The sequence below is a fragment of the Piliocolobus tephrosceles genome, chromosome 5, assembly GCF_002776525.5.
Source record: "Piliocolobus tephrosceles isolate RC106 chromosome 5, ASM277652v3, whole genome shotgun sequence".
Taxonomy (NCBI): Eukaryota; Metazoa; Chordata; class Mammalia; order Primates; family Cercopithecidae; genus Piliocolobus; species Piliocolobus tephrosceles.
The window spans coordinates 113,129,052-113,153,949 of record NC_045438.1 but is presented as its reverse complement, the minus strand read 5'-3'; the positions used below and the strand labels follow the sequence as shown (position 1 = coordinate 113,153,949).

The window sequence follows — 24,898 nt, the reverse complement described above, 5'->3', positions numbered from 1 at the left end:
ACAATGTCATGGAGTGAGGAATATGTTATGTATGTCACAGGAGAAGGGAGAGACACTAATGCTTTTAAGGGAGATAGGCAGGAGCAGTAGACAAAGCAGGACTAGAGCGGGTGTCCAGAGCCAGTTCTCCCATGGAGGCAGGTGGTAGCACCTCTGGAAGAAGCGTGGAAAGCTGGCTTCCACCCCAGGGAATATTACTAGAACATTTCTGGAGAGAGGAATAGGCAGTAGAACCACTCAACTGCAAAGGAATCTGTGGACTTGGAAAACAAAGTGAACTTCTGTTTTCTTAACAAAACTTCATAGCATGATTTAGACCACGTGCAAGTATAACTTTGGTAAACATAAAAATCAACTTAAGAAGATTAAGTATTACAAAAGTACTTTTAAATTTTAAACACTTATCATGGACACAGTGTTAATAATATGATTAGATGTCATAGAAAGCATCTGATAATAAAAAAATCTACATTCCCTCTAGTAAATCACAGAAAAGATTACTTAAAAGGTATGAAAAGCCTCCTTTTAAGTATGGGCCATGTCAGATGTTAGGAAGTTTATTTTATTGCAAAGGTATCTTGAGTGAGTGACTCTGCAAGAAAGTTGAAGATTCTAATAATTTTTCAGTAAATTCAGAAGGAAATTGTATTAGCTCAAATTTTCATGCCTCCCATTCTATCCCCCCGAAATATTTTTATATGCCAAGCACTTACTAGTAAAATGAATTTAATTTATTTCTGTTAATATATCTATCTACTCTCATGATATTAAAATCCATTCAATTCAGGAAGCATGCTACATATAATTTGTTGTATACAAATACTATACTGCTTCTATTACAGCAATATATAAGATATTAAAATATTTAGTAGGGCTTTACAATGTACATTAAAATTTGGTAGAAAGATTACTAAACTTGCTGTCCCACTAGTTCTTAGTTGATTTTTATTTTAAGATGAGGGTTTTTTTTTTTTTTTTGTATATTTCTGTCAAGATCCAGAAAAGATTCAGTTAAGAGTTTTAGATTGACAGTAAATCTATATGCAGATAGACAATATTTCATCTCTCTTTTCTCATTCAGAAAATTGTGTCACTATTTTTTTTTGTTTTGTTTATATAAAATTTAGTCATGACAATCTTACATGTTCTTGTTAAGGGTTCCAATTAAACTTTTCACATTATAATTTTGGTGTTTTTTTCTACTTCTACTGTCATCGTTATGTAATATTTTCATCATAGTCTCTAACTGAGTGGTCTTTATATAGAAGAAATCCACTGCTTATTTTTAGTCTTACTTCTGCTCTCTTAGTCATACCAATTAATTTTAGTATCTTTTCAGTTGATTCCTAAAGAAAGCAATATTATCAACTGTATACTGTGAAAACTTGAAGCATTTTTCAAACCTCCAGACCTATGTTAATTATTGATAGTGATAACCAGCCACTAGTTTGTTTTGCCTTAATGTGGAATTTCATTAGACATAATTTTATTATTAAAATATGTGTTGCTGGCCAGGCGCGGTGGCTCGGAATTCCAGCATTTTGGGAGGCCGAGGCAGGCGGATTACGAGGTCAAGAGATTGAGACCATCCTGGCTTACATGGTGAAGCCCCGTCTCTACTAAAAATACAAAAATTAGCGAGGCGTGGTGATGCCCGCCTGTAGTCCCAGCTACTCAGGAGGCTGAGGCAGGAGAATCACTTGAACCTGGGAAGTGGAGGTTGCAGTGAGCCAAGATCGCACTACTGTACTCCAGCCTGGCTTACGGATGGAGACTACATCTTAAATAAATAAGTAAATAAATAAATTAAATTAAATTAAATTAATTTGTTGTTAATTTGTGATAGATATTATTTATGAGTAAATTATCTTTCTATTCCTAGCGCGCGCTCTCTCTCTCTCTCTCACCCGACCCCTTCTCTCTCTCTCTCTCTGACTTTCTTTAATGGGAAACAGAATCAAGTTTTATTATATGCCATTAATCTCCTATTAACATCATTGGTGTACCAAGATTAGGTGGTTAGAGCAAGCCACTCTGGGTTAAGGAAAGAAGAAGATTCACTTTCTGTAGAGGATTTGAAAACAATAATATAACCAACTATTAGTCATTCTGCTTTTTATTATCACCATGCCTCCAGCAATTCTAAAGAGTGTCAAAATACTCCTCCCAGAAAAAAATATGTGTTGAGCAAAGTTGTAAAAAAATGCTGTTGTAACTGCTGTATTTTCATAATATGTATGTAAGTTTCCAATTAGCACATTTTTATTATTTATCCTTTAATAAACACTGTATTCTATGGAAGCTAATGTAGAGAACTGTTGGTTATACAGTCAAACCTAATACACATGGGGTAAGAATTGAAGTATGGTTATATTTTTTATTTACGATCACTGGGCTATCACTGTTTATATCAAATCTACTGTTTGCTTGCAGGAATATGTAGTACCACATGACTCAGAGACACAAATAGCACCCTAAGTAAGTTCAATCAATTTCAAAACCACTATATACTTCAGAAGTTTTTACCAAATGTAATATGCCTTTAATTTTTTGTAACGAAATTTTAGCAAACATTTCCAAATGTGAAAACTAGAAAACCATAACAAATCCAAAGAAACAATGACAGATTGCATTATAATTTCTGAAATTGATGGACAAAAAGGTTTTTATGAATTTCTAACAAATTTCTTTGTTTAAGACATTTTCTACTTTTATATATGCTGTTGTATTCATGAGAAAAACCTCAAAAATAAGATTTATATAAATTATTATTTTATCAAGTAGGAATGAAGACAGATTAGGCAAATCTGGACATTCTGATACTAAACACAAATATATAAAGATAATTTTGATAAAGTCATTGACAAACTTGCAGAAACCTTGGAAATGAAAACTATTTCTTATATAATTGACCAAGATGTTGATACTGATCAATATTTTTTCATTTCAAAAAAATTAATGCAATTTAAGTGTTAATCTAATGTCTCTTTTTTATGCTGCATTTTTTTCTTATTTTATTGGCATTCGTACACATATATGTATATGTGTGTATATATGCATATATATTTATCATTCAATAAAAATAATTTAATTTAGCCTTATTTTACTAATTCATTTCACAATTATTGTTGAAGATAATTTTGTCACATAGAGGAACAAGGTGTTGAAATGATTGGCTCTAAATGCCAAATGTTTTAGGTATGCCATAAATTCAGACCAGTTTCCTAATTTTACCTTATATGCTTCACTGAATTGACAGATTCCTTAAAATTAAATCATCCTTTCATTTCTAGAATTAAAATCAATTGGTAAAGGTAAATGACTCTTTTAAAAGCACTCAATTTCAATTTGCAAGTATTTTAATTAAGATTTTTCCACGGTACTTTTGATTTTTGATTTGCAAATAATTTTAAGATTTCTGCCATGCAAAAAGACTCTTTTTTATATTTTCGTATGCATGTTATGCTAATTTATTAAAAATTACTATGCAATTTTTCATATTTTAAAAATATTCTGGACCAATTGATGTAGCATTTGATGTGTTTCTTTTATTCTCTCTCCCCTAAAATGACAAATTTCCTCATCTCCTTTAGAAAACAGAAAAAACTTTTGATCAAATTTTCAGCAACTACCAATATTGTGTACCTATTTATGTTTCTCATACCTGGGACATCTCAAAAAGATTTTTAATAAGCTGGGTGGGGCGTGCTGGCTCATACCTGTAATTTCATCACTTTTTATTATTTTTATTTGTATTCATTTATTTGTTTGTATTTATTTATTTTGGGTGAGAATGTGGAAGGTCAAGGTAGAAGCATCACTTGAGCCCAGGCAGTCAAGGCTGCAGTGAGCTAGGATGGTGCCACTGCATTCCAGCCTAGGTGTCAGAGTGAGACCCTCTCTCAAAAGGAAAAAAAAAAAAAAAGGCAGATTTTTAATATATTAAATATTAGCATAGCATTAATGTAGTAATCATTAAAGTACTAGAGAATATTTATAATATGTTATTTCTCTTTTCATTTGTTTGGGATTTTTCTATTTTTATTGAGCTTACCAGAAGTTTGTTGATTACTTGATCTTGCAAATTAACAACCCTTAGACGAATTAATCCCATTCTTTTTGTTTTCTAACTCAATACATTTTGCTTTCACTCCTGCATGTAGTCCTTCTAGGATTTCATGGAGTATGTTTAATCAGATGCTTAATTGATCAATATACATTTATTCTAATCTTTTTCTTTTGGTGCCAAACTTCCAAACACATTAATTTATCATACAGTTCTGCCCTGGCTGCTACTTTTATGTTTTGATAAATTTTTATGTATTTTTAAAATGTTATTCCTTAAACATTTAATTTCCTCTCTTAATATAGCTATTTATTTTAAATAGCTATTTTATATAGTTTATGAATATTTGATTGTAAATATGGCATATATCTGCCTCTGTAATTTGCTTTTACCAGTGAAATCTACCATTAGCTCTATGCCTTTGACAAATGCAGAATTGGTGATCACCACCACAGTCAAGATACAGAATAGTTCTATTACCTGTTCATGGCTCTTTTATAGTCAATCTTTAACCCTACTTTTAATCCCTGGCAAAAACTGATCTGTTCCTATATCTACAATTTTGCTTATTCCACAATTTCATACAAATGAAATTATACAATATGTAGCCCTTTGGGCCTGGTATTTTTCACTTAGCTAGATGTATTGTAGGTTTATGTTTTAGCATTATCAATAGTTCTCTCCTTTTATTGTTGCCAAGAATCTAATTCAATGGATGTGTCACTGTTTATTCAGCCACTGAAGGATGTTTAAGTTGTTTCCAGTTTGAGATAATTATTAATACAATCACTATAAACATTTATGTACAGGTTTTTGTGTGAACCCAAGGTTCCATTTCTCTAGGTAAATACCTAGAAGTGAGATTTGTGTCATAACGGCAAGCATATGTTTAATACTATTTAAAAAATTGTAAGATGTTACTACGTGGTTGTATTATTTTGCATACCTACCAGCAATTTATATGCATTTTAGTTGGTCTGCATCATTGACGCACTTGGTTTTCTGAGTTCGGAGTTTTTTATTTCTTTTTCTATTTTAGCTATTTTTATGATGTGTAGTGGTATATCTCAGTTTTAATGAGCAATTATCTAATAATTGATAGTGTTGAACATTTTCTTACATGTTTATTATCTACACTTTTTATACTTTTAAGCTTATATACCATCTGATTAGTGATGATTTAACTGTTCCATGGAATCTCAAAAATCATATTCTCTACATGATTTCATACATATCAATATACTTCAAAGTATAATCCTCATTATGTACCATTTAATTTAATCTTATCAATTGTATTATTTAAGTACAGCATTATTTTACATTTTTACATTTGTGTGTGTGTGTGTGTGCGCGCTATTATGCAGTATTAACTTTATGGAAAGATTTCATACTACAATTTTGCTTCTACCAATTTTTACTTACATTTATAACCATATTTGCCTTATATATTTTAATTTATTACTTTCCATATACAGAGTTGGCACTGCTGGAGCTTTGTAACGTTTTATGTAGTTCATGATCATAGTGACTTGTTTTGTTCAACGTCATGCAATTTTTGAATCCTATACTTACTAATATAAAATTTTGAACCCTGTTTTCTTCTGCTCATGCAGTTCTGATATACCTTCTCTGATTCAGTTTATCAAATCACTCAACTGCTGCTTACGTTGCATTATTTTTGCAGTTAACACAGTATGTTATTTGAATTTACATTACTAATTGTTGCTTAAATGACATTTTAAAAACTATGCTATTATACAGTATTGAGACTCAAAAAGTTATTATGTATGATTATAAAATGCTTAAAGCTAAGAAAGGTTGGTAAGATGATAAACATGTATAATGAAAACCTATCATTTAGAGACCAGGTTTAGCTAAAACAAAAATGCAGCCATACTTTGGCACTCTTTCATATCCCTTAGAAGTAACTATCAATCTAGAAGATACTAAAGAGGTCAAGGTGCTAAAAGTGGGTTATGAATATCCTATATCACTGTGATCATTTAAATAATTGCTGATGGCAAAAAATTTCAAAACACCTTGAGATTCTGTGAAAAGAAATGCTTTGGCTCAAAAGTCAAACTTGATACTAAACTATAAAGTATATAATTTGTGGGTAAATGCATGCAATTACAACTCAATTAAAAAATAATGTATACATTTATTTAGTAGTATTCTGCAATCCCAAAATGACAACTTTATTTATTTATTTATTTATTTATTTATTTATTTATTTATTTTGAGACAGAGTTTCACTTTTCTTGTCCAGGCTGGAGTACAGTGGTGCAATCTTGGCTCACTGCAACCTCCACCTCCCAGGCTCAAGCGATTCTCCTGCCTCAGCTTCCCAAGAGCTGGGATTACAGGCATGTGCCACCACTCCTGGCTAATTTTTGTATTTTCAGTAGAGACGGGGTTTCACCATGTTGGCCAGGCTGGTTTTGAACTACTGACCTCAGGTGATCCACCTGCGTCAGCCTCCCAAAGTGCTGGGATTACAGGCCTGAGCCACCACACTTGGCCAATACCTTTAAATAATGTTATAAATGAGGTATTACATCTCTGCCATCCAAATTATTCTTTGCTCATGTATACTTGAGCATTTTATAATTATAGAAGGTTATTTGAACATAAAGTTATTTAAACCAAATCTATTTGCTTACCTCATTTTAATTCTAAAATTCTAACTCATTGAATATTATAAACACCTCATTCTTCTCCATTTTTTTTCCGGCAATTACCTATAGGATGACTTTGAGCAATTATTTTCAAAATAGAATGTTGATGGTATGTTTTTAAAATTCTTAAATATCTGGAAATGTCTTCACATAATTGCTATTTACAAAAAATGAGTTGACTGAAAAGAGATCAAGGCAAAAAAAAAAAAGGGATAAAAGTAAATAATTATTAATACCTAGTAACAGGAGGAATTTCTAAGCATAAGCTGTAAACTTAAAACTCCCCAAAGAGAAAATATAAAAGATTAACAAATCTCGGAAGAAATGCAAATAAAAGAGATGTGTTTTAGACTATCAATAACGTAAATATATAATATTAATTCAGGTTTCATTCTGGTAAAATAGTATTAACGTTTCCACTGGTACAAATAGAAATTGAAACAAATTTACTGAAAAGCAATTTAGTGTATTTTTCAGGAGGCTTAAATGTGTACTTATTGCAGCACTATTTACAATAGCAAAGACTTGGAACCAACCCAAATGCCCATCACTGAAGGACTCGATAAAGAAAATGTGGCACATGTACACCATGGAATACTATAAAGCCATAAAAAAGAATGAGTTCATGTCCTTTGCAGGGACATGGATGAAGCTGGAAACTAACACAGGAATAGAAAACTAAACACTGCATGTTCTCACTCATAAGTAGGAACTGAATAATGAGAACACATGGACACAGGGAGGGGCACATCACACACTGGGGCCTGTCAGGGGGTGGGGGGCAAAGGGAGGGAGAGCATTAGGACAAATGCCTAATGCATGCGGGGCTTAAAACCTAGATGATGAGTTGATGGGTGCAGCAAACCACCGTGGCACATGTATATCTACGTAACAAACCTGCACGTTCTGCACATGTATCCCACAACTTAAAGTAAAATTAAAAAAAAAAAAAATTTAAAGGTATAGGATGGCAAGTGATTTAGCAGTGATACTGAAACATTGGTTAGTTTCAATAATCAGTGTTTCTGGGTTCATTTTCCTCAGGAACTCCTCAATGTAATTCTGTGTAATTGCATTAAAAAAATCACACCTTTTGCTCTAATAATTTGTTTTCTAAGAACAGACTCTAAAAAACTGGTCAGGAATGTTTATAAACACATTAGTAAAGATATCTATTGCAACACAGCAAACAGTAGTAAAAGCTAAAAAGATTGCATGCCCAATAATAAAATACTGTTTATGCAAATGACAATGAATTATCTGGCTGATGTTATTCAGTCATCAAAAATATATTCATAAGGAGAAAATGAACAAATGAGAAAACCCAAAAGCTTAAAAATCAAGAATTAAGTAAGGGTACAACCTTACATAAACAGGTCAACTTTACAAAAAGGTATATTTTTAAAGTATAAAAGGAAATGTACAAAACATCAACAATAATTGGCCCTAGATATCCTTTTTGACATAAAAGTGACTACAATGTCAACAAATTAAAGTATAATAACTTTCTGTTTGCTCTATTGCCAGAATAGCTTTTATAAACAGTGTTTCTCCATAAAGAAATGTTTCTCCCAAATACCAACGATCAATCATGTGAAACCCTACAACCTATATCCTCCTTGCAGAGATTCATAATGCTTATTAGCATAATAAACACACTGAAGAATCCTGTCCTGAAAACATAAAAACCTATTGAATTAGTTTCTTTACATAGTTCAAATTTATTTGGCCACAAAATTTCAGACAACCCCTCTTAAAAGGACAGAGAAATGTTTTGGTGGCTCATGCCTATAATCCCAGCACTTTGGGCAGCTGAGTTAGGCAAATCACATAAGCACAGGATTTGAGACCAGTCTGGGCAATATAGGGAGACTTCATCTCTAAAAAAATTTTAAAAATTAGCCAGGAGTGGTAGCATAGACCTGTAGTCCCAGGTGCTTGGGAGAATGAGGTGGGAGGATTGCTTGAGTCCAGGAGGTGGAGGCTGCAGTGAGCCAAGATCACACCACTGAACTCCAGTCTGGGTAACAGAGGAAGATCCTATCTCAAAAAAAAAAAAATTATTTTAAGTAATGTTTTCAATGAAATTCATTTTAGGAAACCCTGACAAAGAACTCCGATTAAAAAGAGTAAATGATTGAAAGTGGACAAGAGATTGGAATATAATTATAGTTAAGCACCTGCTTTATCATATGTCAATGAAATTAGTCTAATATAAATTAAATAAAATGTTTGACCTATTCATAAGTTCATCTGACTTCCTAAGTATGACTCAGACTAAATAATTAGAAATCAGATATTAAGATCCTTCACACTTCTAGCATTACAATAGGGCCATTGGTAGATTGGGTACGAGTGGCTAAAGGTAGAGAGAGAGAGATAAAATAGAATTTTTAAGAAGCAGCAGGTGATGTCTTAAATGCTCATTTTTACTCTTAGCTACCTCTTGTCTTGCTTTTCAAAGCAGAGATAGGTTTTCAGTGTTATAACTAAAAATCAGTATGTTAACAACTGTAGCTGCTTTTTATAATTTGTTGTGTGGTTCCCTCTGTTTGGTATTGAGAGCTGAGGATAGACGTGTCTGAATGTCCTCATGTACTTCGCATTTTGCTTTGAGAAATTTTGTAGCTCCAGAAATATTTTCTTTTGAAAAAAAAAGAATCCCAAGTCCTCACCCTTTAATTCATAAGATACAAAAGGAGCAGAAATAATATATTTAGCTTTTGTGTGATACAGGGGCAATGAGTGAGCTATGGAAAGAAACTCACTTCACACATGCAAGAGATTAGGGCTGTAACTGCTACAAATCAAAGGATGTGTATTAAATACGGGATGTCATTAAATATTATCTATAACACAGAGGAGTTTCAGTCATGACTAGCAGGATGAAGCAGAAGTTATCTGTCAGTTTCTAGTTGCAACAAGCAGTAGGAGATTCCTAATTTGTAAGCTGTAGATGTTCCTGAAGCCCAAACTTCCACTTTAGTAGATTTCTACTAATTCGCTGGTCAATCCCAAGTGGGGTCAGAGAAGCTGAGGCAAGGCATACTTAGAGGCATGGCAGCCCTGCTTATATGGCGTTCTAGACTGGCCAGCAGGTTGGAAATCATCCAGCATCCAAATAAACTCACTATTACTTTATTCCAATCTCCAACCACTTCTTTTAAGGCCTATTACTGTTTGCAACTTTGATATTTTACCTCTTTTCTATTTTGCCAAATGTTAATCTTGTTTATGCCAAATCTGTCTTTTAAAAGTGGGAATCAATAACACAGATCAACCTTTCCACTCCTTAGTACTGACCAGTTAGACTGCATGTCACAAAAGTCAGTATCCTTGGTGTCTGCAAAGTGCTTCTTTTCCTGTTTCATGAGTATTTGCCTCCTGTGGAAGGCCAGCAACACAACTCATCTATCAAAAACCCGTAACAGTTGAACTCTAGGGAGAAGACTCTTGGTAAAGTCATTATTAGAGACTTTTTTCTAAAATATTTTTATTTCATTTTGTGACATTTTATGTCCATTACTGATGAAGTGAAAACAGTGCAAATTCAATATATAATATGTTGGAAAATATATAGAACTTTACAAAGAATTCAAGCAATATCCCCACAACAGCAGTCTTCTCAATAGCATTGACAAAGGCAGCATAGCATATCAGTGAATAGCTTGAGCTCTGAATCCAGTTCCTCCTCTTACAGGAAGTAGGACTTTGGACAAAGGACTTCAGGGTCTCTATTTCCTCATCTATAAAATTGAGGGACTTTATGAAAATTTAAAATGTTAGCACTTGAAATGCTATTTTCATGCTCTCTTGCACATCATAAGCACTATGCTAGCTGCAGCAAACAGAATATCCACTAGAAGAAATCATTACAGTCTTAACTTCTTCCACTTCTATTATTTCACTTTTATGATAGAATGCTTTGTTGATGTGAACTAATAGATGAACACTAACAACTGTGATGGTGTACCAGTACACTTACATCCATATTTTGATGTAATTTTTACTTCACAATCACAGTAAACTGTCAGGAAAGAGTAAGGAAGTCATAGAATATTGGTCAATTTTTCTCGACAATCAACTTGAAGTAATCATTGCCCAATCCCCAATACTGTAAGCAGATTCAAGGAAATGGATGAAAGTGGTCCTTATACCAATTCTCAGAATCCCCTTTTATTTCAATGTATAATTGTATCTCCATTGACTCTCACTATATCCTGAAACTACATTATGTTCAATGTATAAAGTAACAAAGTTAAACACTTTATACACTCTTGTTAGCAGTAAAACCTGGAGGAAAATCTTTATCCATCACAATTGAAGAAGTAAGATAGGGCTAGAGGTCAAGATTCAGACAGCTCCAACAACTTAATTTTGAAAAATTGTATGCTCTTGTATCCTTATTTCCTGAATACAACACAAATAATGAATGTTTGAGCCACACTTATATTTTGGAATATACAATTAGCATCCAGTGTAAAACATAAAACCTTCTTTTTGGATATTTCCTTAAAAGTCATTGCAGCCTCCATACTAATAATTTCCCAGAGCTATACAAACAGGCTTTTAACAGACTCTACAAGTTTTACTTTTGGTTTTACCTTTGCTCCAGTCTTTTTGGACTAAAAGGCTTCCATAGGTTCTGTCAGCTGGTAACAGGCTTTAAAAAAAAAAAAAAATTCTTTAAAGGGATTTTTGTTAGTGTTTTTAATTTTACTTGGTGCTAGATTTTTGGTGTGATTTATTTAAAGTATGTGACATTGAGCAAAGAAAAAAAAAAAAATCCTGGCACAAGAATGAAGGATTTTGGGCCTGGACCTGGCTCCTTTGCCCTGTGATCTTGGCAGTAAAACAGGCACAGTCTTTCGCACAGTGTCTCGCCCAATAGTAGGTAATCAGCTTTTATTTGTTAAATGACTGAATGAATGACTTTTCAGAACTCCAGTTTCCATAGATGTGTGTTGTGGGATCATATCTACTTCCTTGAGTGCTATATACTGCAGTAATTTAGATCAAACCACATAATGTACATAAAGGCGCTTTTAAAAAATGTAAGCCATTATTACTATTGTTGTTAAAAATTGTATACTTTTTAATTTCTCCAAAAGTTGGTTACAAAGCAAAGAATAATGGCAAAGAATATAAAATCTGTCACCAGAGCATGGCTCCAGTAATGATTCCGCCATTCACTAGCTGGGTGACTTTTGTAAGTTATTTACCCTCTGAATACCCTCAATTTTTACATCAATACATTGACAGAAAAATATTTACCCATGGAATTAAGATGTGGATACACTGAAATAATGCATAAAAATCACAGAGTCCAGTCTCTGTCATGGGAACTACATTTATTGTTGTTATTGTTCCTTTAATTATCACTGCTACAATTATACTACGAAATTTTATATACTATAAGGAGCCACATAATGACAATGTTTAGATCAACACAGATCGTATATACGACACTGGTCTCATAAGATTATAATGGAGCTGAAAAATTCCTATCATCTAGTGACATCATAGCCATCATAATGTAGCACAACCAATTACGTTTTTTCAGATATGTTTCCATAAATGCTTACCATGGTGTTATAACGTCCTACAGTATTCTGTGCAGTAACATGCTACAGAGGTGTGTAGCCTAGGAGCAATAGGCTTTACCATCTAGCTGGGGTGTGTAGTAGGCTATGCCATCTAGGTCTGTGTAAGTACACTCTGTGATATTGGTACAGTGATGAAATCATCTAAAGAAACGTTTCTCAGAATGTACATCCCCATTTTTAAATGATGCATAACTGTAAATGCATCACACATACAAAAAAAAGGCTCTCTTATTCTGATAAATAAAATTATTCCTCAACATAAATTACTGAAGAATGATAACTTTTAATGTAAAGTGTAAAGAGAAAAACCTTAAATGGTGATTTGAATATATCAATAAATACGTAGTTGGAATGTGTACTTATTTTAATAACTTTACCCATCACAATTAAAAATCTAGCAGTAATTATCAGTACGATTTGAGTATGTCCTCTCCTAAGCTCACGTTGAAAGCTGATTCCCAACACGGTAGTGTTGGAAACTAGAACCTCATGAAAGGTGCTTGGATTATGAAGGCACTGCCATTATGAATAGATAAATGTCATCTTGTGGGAGGGAGTGAGTTTTTGCTCACCTGGGAATGGATTAGTTCCCTTGAGAGCAGGTTGTTATAAGCCCAGCCTCTCCTGCGTGTCTCTGCACATACTCACATTCCCTTCCACTTTCCACCAAGAGTTGAAGCAGCACGAGACCCTCATTGGATGGGCTGCCTGATCTTAGATTCCTCAGCCTCCTGAATCATGAGCCAAACAAACTTTTCCTTATAAATTACTCAGTCTCAGGTATTGTGTTACATCAACACAAACAGACCGAGACATATTAATGGCTTATCTTTCAGCATTTTATTAAATAATGAGAAAACAATAAACCTATGTTTTCCCACTCAATATATTATGAAATATCAAAAATCAATGTGATGATTTTACAATATGCATCCTGTAATAGAAGATGTCCACAGTTTATGTATGGCCTTTTGTGTGACTTTGGAGACCAAACAAATACATTTTTATCACGTTTAAAACATTGTAAGTTATTATATTATAATAACTCAAGAAAATTAACAAAAATATTTAACAGCCTCATCTGAAAAAAAAAAAAAAAAAAAAAAACCCAAATAGTCGAGGAAAGTCACGACACTTAAGGCTGAATGTTATTAAGTAGAAACAAAATTATAATAATGATTTAAATAGTAATGAGAATAGCTGCAAGTTATAAATCATAAATTCAGACATGATTTGAGTTACAGACAATACTAAAAGCTCCAAGATTGAAAGATTATTTGAACAGAGTGACCTTCCTGCTTAGAGTTTAAAAGTTTATACACCTAAATTTTCATCATGAATCAACTTCTTAAAAATTAAAACCCTCAAAATGAGTTGACTTATGAAAATAAGCATTAAAAATTTTTTTTAACATTATTTCAAAGGGTTCTTTGTAGAGTGTCCATGTCTTTACAACCAAATATCTTCTTATTGTATATTACTGCCTTGGCTTCTAATCAGTTTCCCCTTCTCCTTAACAAGCAAGGAAATGGAACAGGTAATATCTAAAATTAAAGTAAAACCATGGAGTAGTTCTAGGACTCTGACCAAAGGTAATATGAAAAGCACCTTTCAGCAGCTAATCACAGAAAATGTTGCTTTTGGGTCCTCAGAGGAAAGCACCACAATCCGTCTCATGAAGGCTCTGCCACAGACTGACCTTTTCCAAAGCACCCTGGTGGGGGAACAGAGTCCATCAGCTGTCCAACTTGAAGAAAGAGTCAATGAAATTCAAGGTTTCTCTTTCAGACAGAGGAAAAATTATGTGCATAATGTTTCAGAATTTCAGCAAGGCATTTATTTGATGAAGTCTGGTAGGCTGAATATAGATTTCCTCTAATATTAGATCTCCATAGTATATCCTAGTAGAAATAGTTGTAATAGCAGGTGAGACCATTAATTATTTGTCTCATATAGACTCAAAGGTCTAGGACCTCACCTTACACAATCTTAACTCCAATTCTGTATTATGAGCTCCACTTAGATGCAGAAATAGTTTCAACAAAATGAAATGGTTTGCTCAAGGATACACAGCTGGAATTCAAACCAGTCTGGCTCCAAAGCCCTAACACTGAAATCCTACTAAAACAGTTAAGGGAGAACCAAGTGACCCTCCTTCACCCAGAGCAAAGAATACATCTACACAAATTTTGATATAAAGCATATTTAATTAATAACCTTCATTTCTTCCCCACTAGATAAGTATTTTGTGTTTGCATCAAGGTTATTTGCAGAAGAGGCCACACAATTTCCAAGCTGCACCCTCTCTTCCTCTTTTAATAATTACATAAGTGAAATTGCCAACTGTAGCAAATTTGATGGAAAACACAAACTGGCACTGGAAAGGAGTTGTTCTATTCAGTATTCCTCTGCGATTGAAGGGCAGGGAGTGGCTCTGGCCTCAAGGTTTAGTGCTTGATTATCTATGAGAACTAAATAGCTGACATACCTGCTCTACTAACTAAATTCTGCCTCTCTGAGTTACAGGAGCTCTGCCAGAGGAGAATAAAGGTAGCAAAGAAGAAAGACAATAATCCCTATCTACCTCATTCTAACATTATTTTTGCCTGCAACATTAACTATGGAATGCGAACACTGCATGTGAGAATATCATATGATTCCACTCAGAATTCAAAAAAGCTCTAACACACAGTCATGGATCATTTCAGGAGGTATAACATACAATTGAGAATAAACAGGGATTTGAAAAATATATTGCTCTTCATTTTGCTCTACATACTTGCATATATTCTGCTCGTTCCCCTACTGAATTTTTTCATTGGCAATTGCAGTCCACAGTTCATATTGTGATCTGAAAGCGCTACTTTTCCTTGTTTTAGGGGGTTCTGTTCTCTGGGTAATTTTTGTTTTTTAATTTCAATTTTCTCTAAAATGGTTTTAATATATCAGCTGAAATTATTGACCCAAACACAATTGAAGGATTTTTTTTCAGCATGCCATGCTTATATTTACCACTTTATTTCATCAACTCCTGAAGTAGTTATCTCTCACACTAAATTATTATTCTCTTGAATTTTATTATAAATTAACCAAGACAAAGATTAACATATATATATCAGTAACTTGCACTGAAATTGAAGTAATTCTAGAACCTTTGCTGACTAAACAACCAATGTTTATTTATCTACCTGTGCTAAATATCTTCCATTTGTACTTCAAGATCCACTCTTCACATTTCCCTATTCTGCTATTCTCACCAAGAGACTAACTTTTAGGAACCGCACCAATGGGTTCTGTGGCTCTCTGGCTTTCAGTGAGGGTGAACCAAGGGAAGACCAAAACATATGGTCTGGGTATTTATCCCCTGGAATCTGTACCCCTCCCTGCTGAGTATCTAGGGATTAGATGTATGGCATCTTTCTCCCAATGCCACAGTTTCTATCAGGGCACCTTCCCCACATATCTCTCCTCTGAGCTTTCTGGTAACTATGCCCCCTACCCAGGAGTAGTGAAGGCTACCCTGCCATCCCAAGATACTATATGATCCCTTGTTTTGCCACAACAAAACAAAACAAAACCTCTGCCCACAACACTATAAACATTATAACATTACTTAAACTCTCCTAAATGATGCAGTTTGCACATTCTGTCTCTTTTCTTCTGGGAACGCTGATACATCTCAGTGGGTGGGGCAGGCGGGGAGTGATGAATGGGACATGGTTTCTGTTGCCACAACATGTAATCAAACATGTAGGACTAGCCTCACGGGCAAGTGACCGGTGCAGCTGCACAGGGCCCTGGGCTTAGAAGGTCCCTGCTCTTGGTATAATGCTCTGCTGCCACCATCTTGAAATTCTTAATAATTTTTGAACAAGGGGCTTGCATTTTCATTTTCATCAGGGTCCACAGATTATGCAGCTGCCCCTGTAAATTCTCTCAACATTCACCGAATTGAGATTTGCACTTATTATCTTATTATCTACACTTTATCTTTAGATAAGGAACCAGAGGCACAAATAATTTAAATAACTTGCTCAAGTTCATGCTGCTAGTAAGCATGTAATATGGAATTCCAATCCAAGCATTCTGGCTTCCTGTATACTACTCTACTTCTGCGATGGAATCAAAGAAAAGAAAGCAATTAAATTTAATTTATAATTAAACTTTAAAGTCATGTGAGCAGTAATATGCCATAAACTTAAGATTCTGGAGATGGCTGTGTCTCCTATATAAAAAGGGTAATCACAGAGTCAGAACAGAGACAGAAAATCTGCCCAACAAATAACACGGAACTTCTCATATCATTAGAGCATTAAAATAGCTGAAGGATTGTGTACATGTTAATAAATCTTTTCTTGGTTTAGACATGTCTAATAGTCCTGCATAAAATCTAAGCAGGATTTACATCTGTTGATCCTGACTTTTTAAAACTATTTTCTTTATTCCTAACAACTCCAGGAAACCTGTTTAACAAGAACAATAAAAGTTGCTAAAATTATTTTCTAGAAAGAAATTGAACAAACACAATATCGAAGACAAGGATCTTCATTGTCTTAGAAGTCATAAAACAGCACAATCTCCAGTTTAATTTCAACATCCAAATATTCAGAATTATACAAGGTTTTGGTTTCTAAGAGTTATATAATATGTATTTAATTCACTGCCTTCCAAGCTGAGGTTAATGCATTCTTTTTGATTTATGGGTTTTTGTTTTGTTATTGTTGTTGTTGTTTTTCTCCCCAAACCACTAAAGACCTTTCTTACTAATCTACAAATAGTCTTTTTTTTCTCTTTTTAAACACTGTATATTTTAATATATTTTGTTTCCGCCTTTTAAAATTATCATTTATCCACAACTTCTTGGGCAAGACTCATACAAACTAGGGGTTACTACTACTTGGTTGTGCAGATTGTTTTAAACATCTCTGAAAAAGTCAGGTGAATACTCCACCATTATTTTTATCTTACTCTTAGACTTTGTGAGCTGAATCTTAAACATCCCAATCTGACATCAAAATCAAAACAGATCCCTTTTCCCCCTAAATAAATGAGCTGTTTGTCAGGGCTGACTAGTGTGTTTTAAAGGATATCTTAGCCAAGGGTATTATTTTAAGAGATGAGCAAATGGGAAACCCCACAGCCCAGCCAATAAAATACGAACTTAAGGTGCAAAGAAGCACTCATAAATATTACTTAGAACAAGGGATTCATTGTTTCTCTCCAACCCTTTCAGTGGTTCCTCTGATCTCAGCCCCTCTCCTGTGCGTCAGGGAAGCCTCTTCTTTTAACCTGTGGTTTTTTAAAGCTGAGCTACTACATTATTTATGACTGTAAATGTGAGTAGCCTGTCTGTATGCTCCTTGTACACACATAGTGAGACAACCCCCCTCCTTCCCCACTTCGGTATTTTAGTGTGTAAGGATGAAAGGGTTTTCCCCTCGAGCTGATGTGGTTAGGGATGTTGAATTAGCTGCTGTTCAGTATGGGGTAGACTGAGGATTTCCCAGCACTCCTCCACCTGTACAACTCAAAAACCAGCCTTTAATGACTCATTTCATTCCTTTTCTTTCTTTCAGGCTCTTTTTCCAAAATATTTTATTTCTTTCTCTGTCTCATCCTTATTCCTGTATGCCTCTAAATCCTACTGTTTGTCTTTATTCTTTCTCATTATCTCTCCTCAAAACAAAATTAATTCCTTCATGGAAGTGACAGAATATTAAGGATAATATAAGCAAAAGTTTTTTATAAACTAAATAGGACTGGCATGTTTGATGAGTGTTATTTTTGTTCAATGTTGATTTCTTTTTCCTTCTTTTACTTTTCTTGAAATTTTCCCTTTTAAATGTTATTTTATAAAATAAAGGCAAAACACAATTAAATTCTGTCAATGGGATCCTTAGGGAGAGATGAGGAGGCAAAGAAGAATGGGATGATGGAGAAACAATTACAGGGGATGGCAAGAGCCAGGGCAGCTCTGGTGCCCTGGGGAGCTTTTCTCCCAATGGGTGGAGGCCGCAATTGGCACGTCATAACCCTTTCCTCCTCAACTGGAGAGAAAACAGGAGAGTGTACCTCAATTCTCAAACTGTAACTAATTGATTTTCAACTAATTTAAGCCTCTAGCAAACCAGGACCAAAGGCAGACCCCAGGAAGGGTGGGAGTGGTAAGGAGAGGGGTGCCAAGAGTGCCTGGGGCTACAGAGACACAGAACAAGGAGGAAAGGCCAAAAATTGCTGTAAGAAGGGAGGAGGGAGAGTGGTGATATTACAGAAAATGGAAGAATGAAAGGGAAGGAGTCAGAGGTGGCGGCTGAGGCAGTCCCAAGTCCTCCTTAGTTCCAGCTAATACGTCTCATTAATCTTTAAAATTTGATATTTGTAAGTAACCATTAAAATTTGCAAGAAAAAGAAAGGCATTTAATTAAACTATGATTATAACTATCTCTGGCAACCCTGCGTGTGTCTGTCATGCCAGTCACTTGATAATCAATCATCTTTAAAGCAGAAAAAGAATCCTGTTGGTCACGATTATGAATGTGAAGGGTTGTTGAAGAAGAGAGAAAAAGGTCTCCACATTCAGCAATATTTTTCTCTTCAAAAGTTAAAACTTTTACAGAATGATTGTTGCTTTACCCATTATTAGCATTAGTTACTCCAGGCATAATTTATGAATATGTACTATAATGGCTTTAGATTATCTTTCCTTCCAACCCATCCGCCTTCAAAAAAAATCTTCCATGTGTTTATGGGTGTGTTTATGTTGCACAAGTGTTAATAACTATTGGAGAGACTACATCGATAGGCATCTTTAGGCAGATGTGTATATAAATTCCTTTCCACTGGGCACTTCATTCAGCCAAAAACAACAATAAATTATCAATGATGCCTTTCAAATCTGTCAACTGAGAACATAAGCATTTTTTCCTTCCAGTACCAAGAGAACTTAATGATTAGGGTAAGTAGGCAAAAAAGGTTTAAAGTTTTTGAAAGCATTTTTTCTTTCATGATAATATACTAAGTATGTTCTCATATTTAAAAAATTTAACAGCACATTTAAATACTTTTATGCTTGGAATTAAAACATATTCTTGAAATATATCTAAGAGAAAAACCATTAATAAACTCAAAGTTCAACTTTTTCCAGAGGAATATGTAGATACAAAGAATAATATAACAGTAATTTTCCTGTTTTTACTGTTTTTTACTTCCTCTAAAATATCTAGTGTTATGTCATTGTGGGGACAATGTCATCAAGTAATCAAAATTGGCTTCTAACTAAAAGATCTTAGAAATACACTACATGTTTTCTTTGTGTAAACAAGAGATAAATATTGTAAGCAAATTATCTAATCATGTCTTTAACTTGTATTGGTATTTAATACATATACTAACACTTAGCACTTTTGACAAAGAGATGGTTAAAAAAGAAAACTAAACAGAAAGACATTATTATTAACAAAATAATGTTATATTGACTAAGCAAAAATTCCACTGATATTCAACAGTTTTAGGGAAAAAGCAAATAATTCAACCTGTAAAATTTAATACTATGAGACTGATAAAAGTGGCCTAAGAATAATTAATATGATAGAAGGAATATTTCTCTTCACATAATTAATAATTCATATTCATTTCTTCAAAATAAACAAGTCACTAAAATAAAGGTTAAAATGATGCTTTTGGTTTCACATTTAGATGTTTGCATGCCCCAGGCAATTTATTTACATTTTATTTTTCTTTTAGTAAATTCAAATCTATTTTTTACTTATGAACATAAAGCTAATCTCATCTGAATTTTATACAGTGGGTATTTTGTTAAACATGATTCTGAGTTTGGGTTAAGTTTAATTGTTCTTCATGACCAAAACTATGTTGAAAAAAGAATTTCTGAATGACAAGGTAACCGTAGAAAATCCGTTATTTGACTTGAGAAGGACAACACACAAGCATTTTTGAAAAGGATGCTACAAGATCCTTTTCATATAATTCTTCTAATTATGGGAAATGTCAACAGATTCTTTTCACATATTTAAATATCCAGGTGACTTCCTCAATACAAATCCCTTGACTATTACTAACGTGACTCATTTGCACTTAGTCTCAGCTATATGCATATATTTTAAGATAGTGAAAAAATAAAATCTAATCCTTTTTAGTCTTATAAGAACATGAAATAAACTACAGGTAATATTTGCTAATGGATATTACATTTAAAAAGCACTGACACTCTTATTGCAGCTAATAATGTTATTACACTTTCACCTTTTCTGAGTATGCTTACTTATTTGATTATAAAAGAAATGCAAAAGTTAAAGCTTTTTACTAAGTAGTGATCAACTATAAGTTTTGGATTTATTAGAAGGCATGATCAAAGGATAATTAAACTGTGGTTTAATTTTCCTTAAAGTCTACCAAGAAAAACTCACCTAGTGTCAGAGTTTGTCAGTAATTTCATGTAAGACAGTTTGGAATTATTAAATAAAGAAGAAACAACACAGCTTGTTATTGAGTATAAAGTACTACTCAGCAGTTCAAGCATGATAAAAATAAATACACAATTTCTCTAAAGCTTATAACTAACATTGTTTCTCTAGAGTCTAATGAATAATTGTATTTCTTCATATAGGCAATAAGCTAATAAACTGTTATGTTATTATAATCTGAACAGTGTAACTAAAATGTCATCTATTTTTAAATGTGTTTCTCAATAATAAAAATGTTCTAGGAATCAACGAATAAAACTATTACTTGTTTTGACTTTCTTACTCTACGTAAAGAAACACATAAATTAAAAAATCATGCTTACACTTATCTTGTAAATGATCAGAACAATTCTAATAAAATATGACATTCATGACTAAGCTATTGTTTATTAAAATATGTAACATATATATGCTTCTTTGTCAGATTTTAGATGATATGACCTGATTTTCTCAATGGTTTATGAATATATAAATTTTGCTAGATCGAAATTTTTCTATTAAAATATTTATACTACTTTAAATTCTTGAATAATACTTTAGAAATGTTACAAAGCAAAATGTACCACAAGCTACGTTTGCATGTCCCTTATACTAGGTAAAAGCAATCAAATTAATTTGACATTAAGCTATATTTTAAAGGCTAAAAAGTTCCATGTGAAGTCTGTTAATTATATGTAGAAGAAAAGGCCTCCAGGACACCTGATTAGTGCAACAAATGATGACTTATTCACTTAATAATGAGAGCTTTGTCTCTAGTAACATAAAACATATGATATATTAAGTACCTTATCCTTCATGCTAGGATTGCTAAGAGCAAATGAGCAGAGTATATTAAGCAACATATATTATAAAAGCATTCATACGTTATTAAGATTTGTTGATAATCTGACTTTTCAAAGAATATTTCCTTTGAGATGTTACATGAGGAAGTTTTTAATTAAGTGTTTTATAAAACATGTTAATTTTAAGTCAAAGCAGATTGCATTTGTAAAACAAAGTTCTAAAAGCTATTACATCATAAAGTTCTCAATTCTTCCCAGTGGATTAAGTTTGTTGATAGAATTTTTAATCTTCAAAAATAAAACACATTCGATGTTATTTTCCTTTGCCTGCCAGAAGATAGTAAATTTCACCTTCAATTTTTACTAAAACATTTAAAGAAAACAACAGCCCTTATAAAATAATTTGAAATTGGTAATCCATAATATTATTGTGAGAGGGAATACTGGGAACTAAATTATCATTTGACATTATCAGTATTTAAAAACCATCATGAAATAGCAGCTATGACTAAGACATAATTTTAAAATGTTCTCACTGATATTGTTGTGGTTTACAGAAAATTACAATTAAATATTTTATGTCATGTAGAAGGAAAATTTTGTATAGATAAAGACCCCTAAATCATGTTTTACATTGTTCTTGCCTGTGAAAAAAATCAAGTAGGTAGAACATACTTTACACATTACAGTTAAGAACTGTTAGATTGAAACTTTATTTCTGAAATATTTATTATAGAATTTCAGAATCCCTTCCTTGATTCCTTGATAGTAATCTTTTATGGTGCTATTCGATCTTGGTTAATTTTACATCTATATGTTTACAGTAGTTGCTTCCCCTAGATGAGAGATTTTTAAGTAGTATGTGAATATATACTTATATGTGCTTTAAATCGCTTTAAAAAAAGTGGTTCAGAATGTCACTTTTACTTTCCCATCTGTAAGTGCTCGTTTCTTTTTTTTATTTTTGCCCATAGCATAGCTATCCTCATAAATGTCCCTGTTTTTAGACTATTGCCTTTGCATTCATATATTTAAGTGAGGTTGAAATTTTAACAAGATCTGAAAAGACCCACACTATCAGTGTTTAAATTTAACTATTCATATTAAATATATATATATATATGACTTTTTGCCTAAGGCAAAATCTTACATAGCATGAATGAAAGAAACAAAACAGAAGCTAAAGAGGAGAGTTAGAGAAAATGACTTTATATAAACATGACCACCTACCAAGCAGCTCCTTTACTATTAGGAAAAACTTCCACTTTGTAATAACATAGATTAACAAACAAATGAACAACATACCTAAGTTGACAAAGCTCATGACCATGTCAGCATCATTCAGAAAGTTGGTATCATGGAGGCTGGCTAGAGGAGGACTCTGGGTGGTCAGAGGAGTCGTCCGAGACAACTGTATGCGACGAGGATACCCATTGGGAGAGGCTGGGTATCCCTTTCTTGCCCCTCTGGTCTCTTCTGCCAAGGATGCCCTTACTGAGTACTCCGACTCTTCAGGATTTTCTTCATTGGTCATGGCATTGTAGAGGTCCAGCATAAAGAGAGGTGCAGAGGACGCTTGTTTTCCAGGAGAAAATGGTCTGGGTCTGTGAGGCAAACCCAAGATAGAGAGAATTTCCCTTTGTATTTCCCGTCTTTCGTGGTTCCGTAGTCTTCTATAAATAAAACTGGAGTGAACATGATTGTCTCCCAAACCTCCTTTTGCATAACCCACTAGAACCCAGCAGCTCCAGAGGAAACCCACAATACCCTTAAGTAAAAATACAGTCAGATGCATTTTTGTCCAAAAGCAAAAGTTGATATTTTTAGTCCTTCTTGTCCTCTTAAAAAAAAAAAAAAAAATCTAAGTTTCTAGGAGGTACACTTTCCCAGTAGCTGAAAACAAATTTACCTATTTTTCATGACAGTGACATTTCTGAGCACAACATCCTCACTGATTTTCCTGTCCTATTTTAAATATTTTGGAAAGTGTCAAGAGTAGTTATTTCTAAGAAAGCTGAAACTCAGATTTCCAATTATCCACAGTTGTTAAGAGTTTTTGCTGCATTGATGTAGCAGAAGACGGCTAATATTATTTGATCAGATGACCTATGCATTCCTATATGAATTTATGATAATCAGGCCTTTGGTATTTGAATTAACAAAAGTTGATCTTCTGATAAACTGTAGTTCCCAAAGTAATCTTCACTTGCTCTTGAGTTCTTCTCAACCCTTGAGCTCTTTCCAAAACAAATCCTGATTTCTGAATCACAGATCTATGCTGATCTGCACCTTGGTGTTGGAATATATATCTGTCCGGCAGCTTGGTGATAACTTTAACATCTTTTGTGTCGTCTTAGTGTAAAATAATACTCTAGGTTGTACTATTCAAGTAAATGTGTTTCCCTGAATTTACTTGAAATCCTTCCTGTAAGTCCATTCAATCCCTTTCTCCTTCTTACTGTTAATTCCACCTCCAGCAGGCACAAATATACCAGCCCTCTTCAAGAGAGATCTAAAGAGTAATGTAAGCACAACCCTGCTGGGAAAGAAGAGGCTTCTCATTGTAATTTGAAACTGGTAAAGCAAAAAGAACTTAACCCTTTTGCTACCAGAAAAGTCTCCATTTTCACAATTTTATAACCATGCATCTAACATAGAACGGTGATGCATGGGGCATACAAATTCTAGGGGAAATAAAAGGCAGTTTTCAAGTAGTACACTGAAAATTTTGCCATCCATTTTACGTAGTACTTCTTTAGATCTTTTTTTTCAATGGCATGTACTTAATACACTTCTGTATTAAGTCTCAGGTTGTGCCTAAGTTAGCTTGATGAATCTCAGTTCTATATTTGAGATTATTTCTAGCTTTTGTGTGTCATTAAATTGCACTTCTTAAAAAATAAAAGGATGAGTTGTAAATTGAGGTTAATTCACTGTTTTCTTAATGACAGAAAAGCCTTTTAAAATAAAATACAGCAGAGAATTAATCACTAATAAATATATTCTAGCTGCCAAAATGGTAGTTGTAATAATTCAATAACAGTGATTAGATAACCTAGCTTTAAGTGTCTTTAAGTATTAAAATTTTAAGCAGAAAGTTGAAATACAAATATCCTACAATGTAGTGTCATGATTCATAACTTTTAAGTTATTTCAGTTGAAATATACACAGACCTACAAACTAGACATTTCCCATAAATTGTACTCAATACTTTGATTTGTTTTAACCCATGCAAATAAACACAAATCAAATCTTCATGACTACATGCAGACTGAAATTTGA

At 33.4% G+C, this 24,898-nt stretch overlaps 1 protein-coding gene across 3 annotated transcripts in view; it reads right to left on the bottom strand.

Moving 5' to 3' along the window:
* BMP5 (bone morphogenetic protein 5) overlaps nucleotides 1-24,136 on the bottom strand; it is a 122,835-nt gene extending 98,699 nt beyond the window's left edge. For all 3 annotated transcript variants that reach the window (XM_023222976.1, XM_023222977.1, XM_023222975.2), the window contains exon 1: nucleotides 22,921-24,136. In XM_023222976.1, coding sequence (XP_023078744.1) covers nucleotides 22,921-23,410 — 490 coding nt within the window. In that variant the 5' untranslated portion in view covers nucleotides 23,411-24,136. The remainder of the gene's footprint in view (nucleotides 1-22,920) is intronic.
* Between the last annotated feature and the right edge of the window lie 762 nt (nucleotides 24,137-24,898).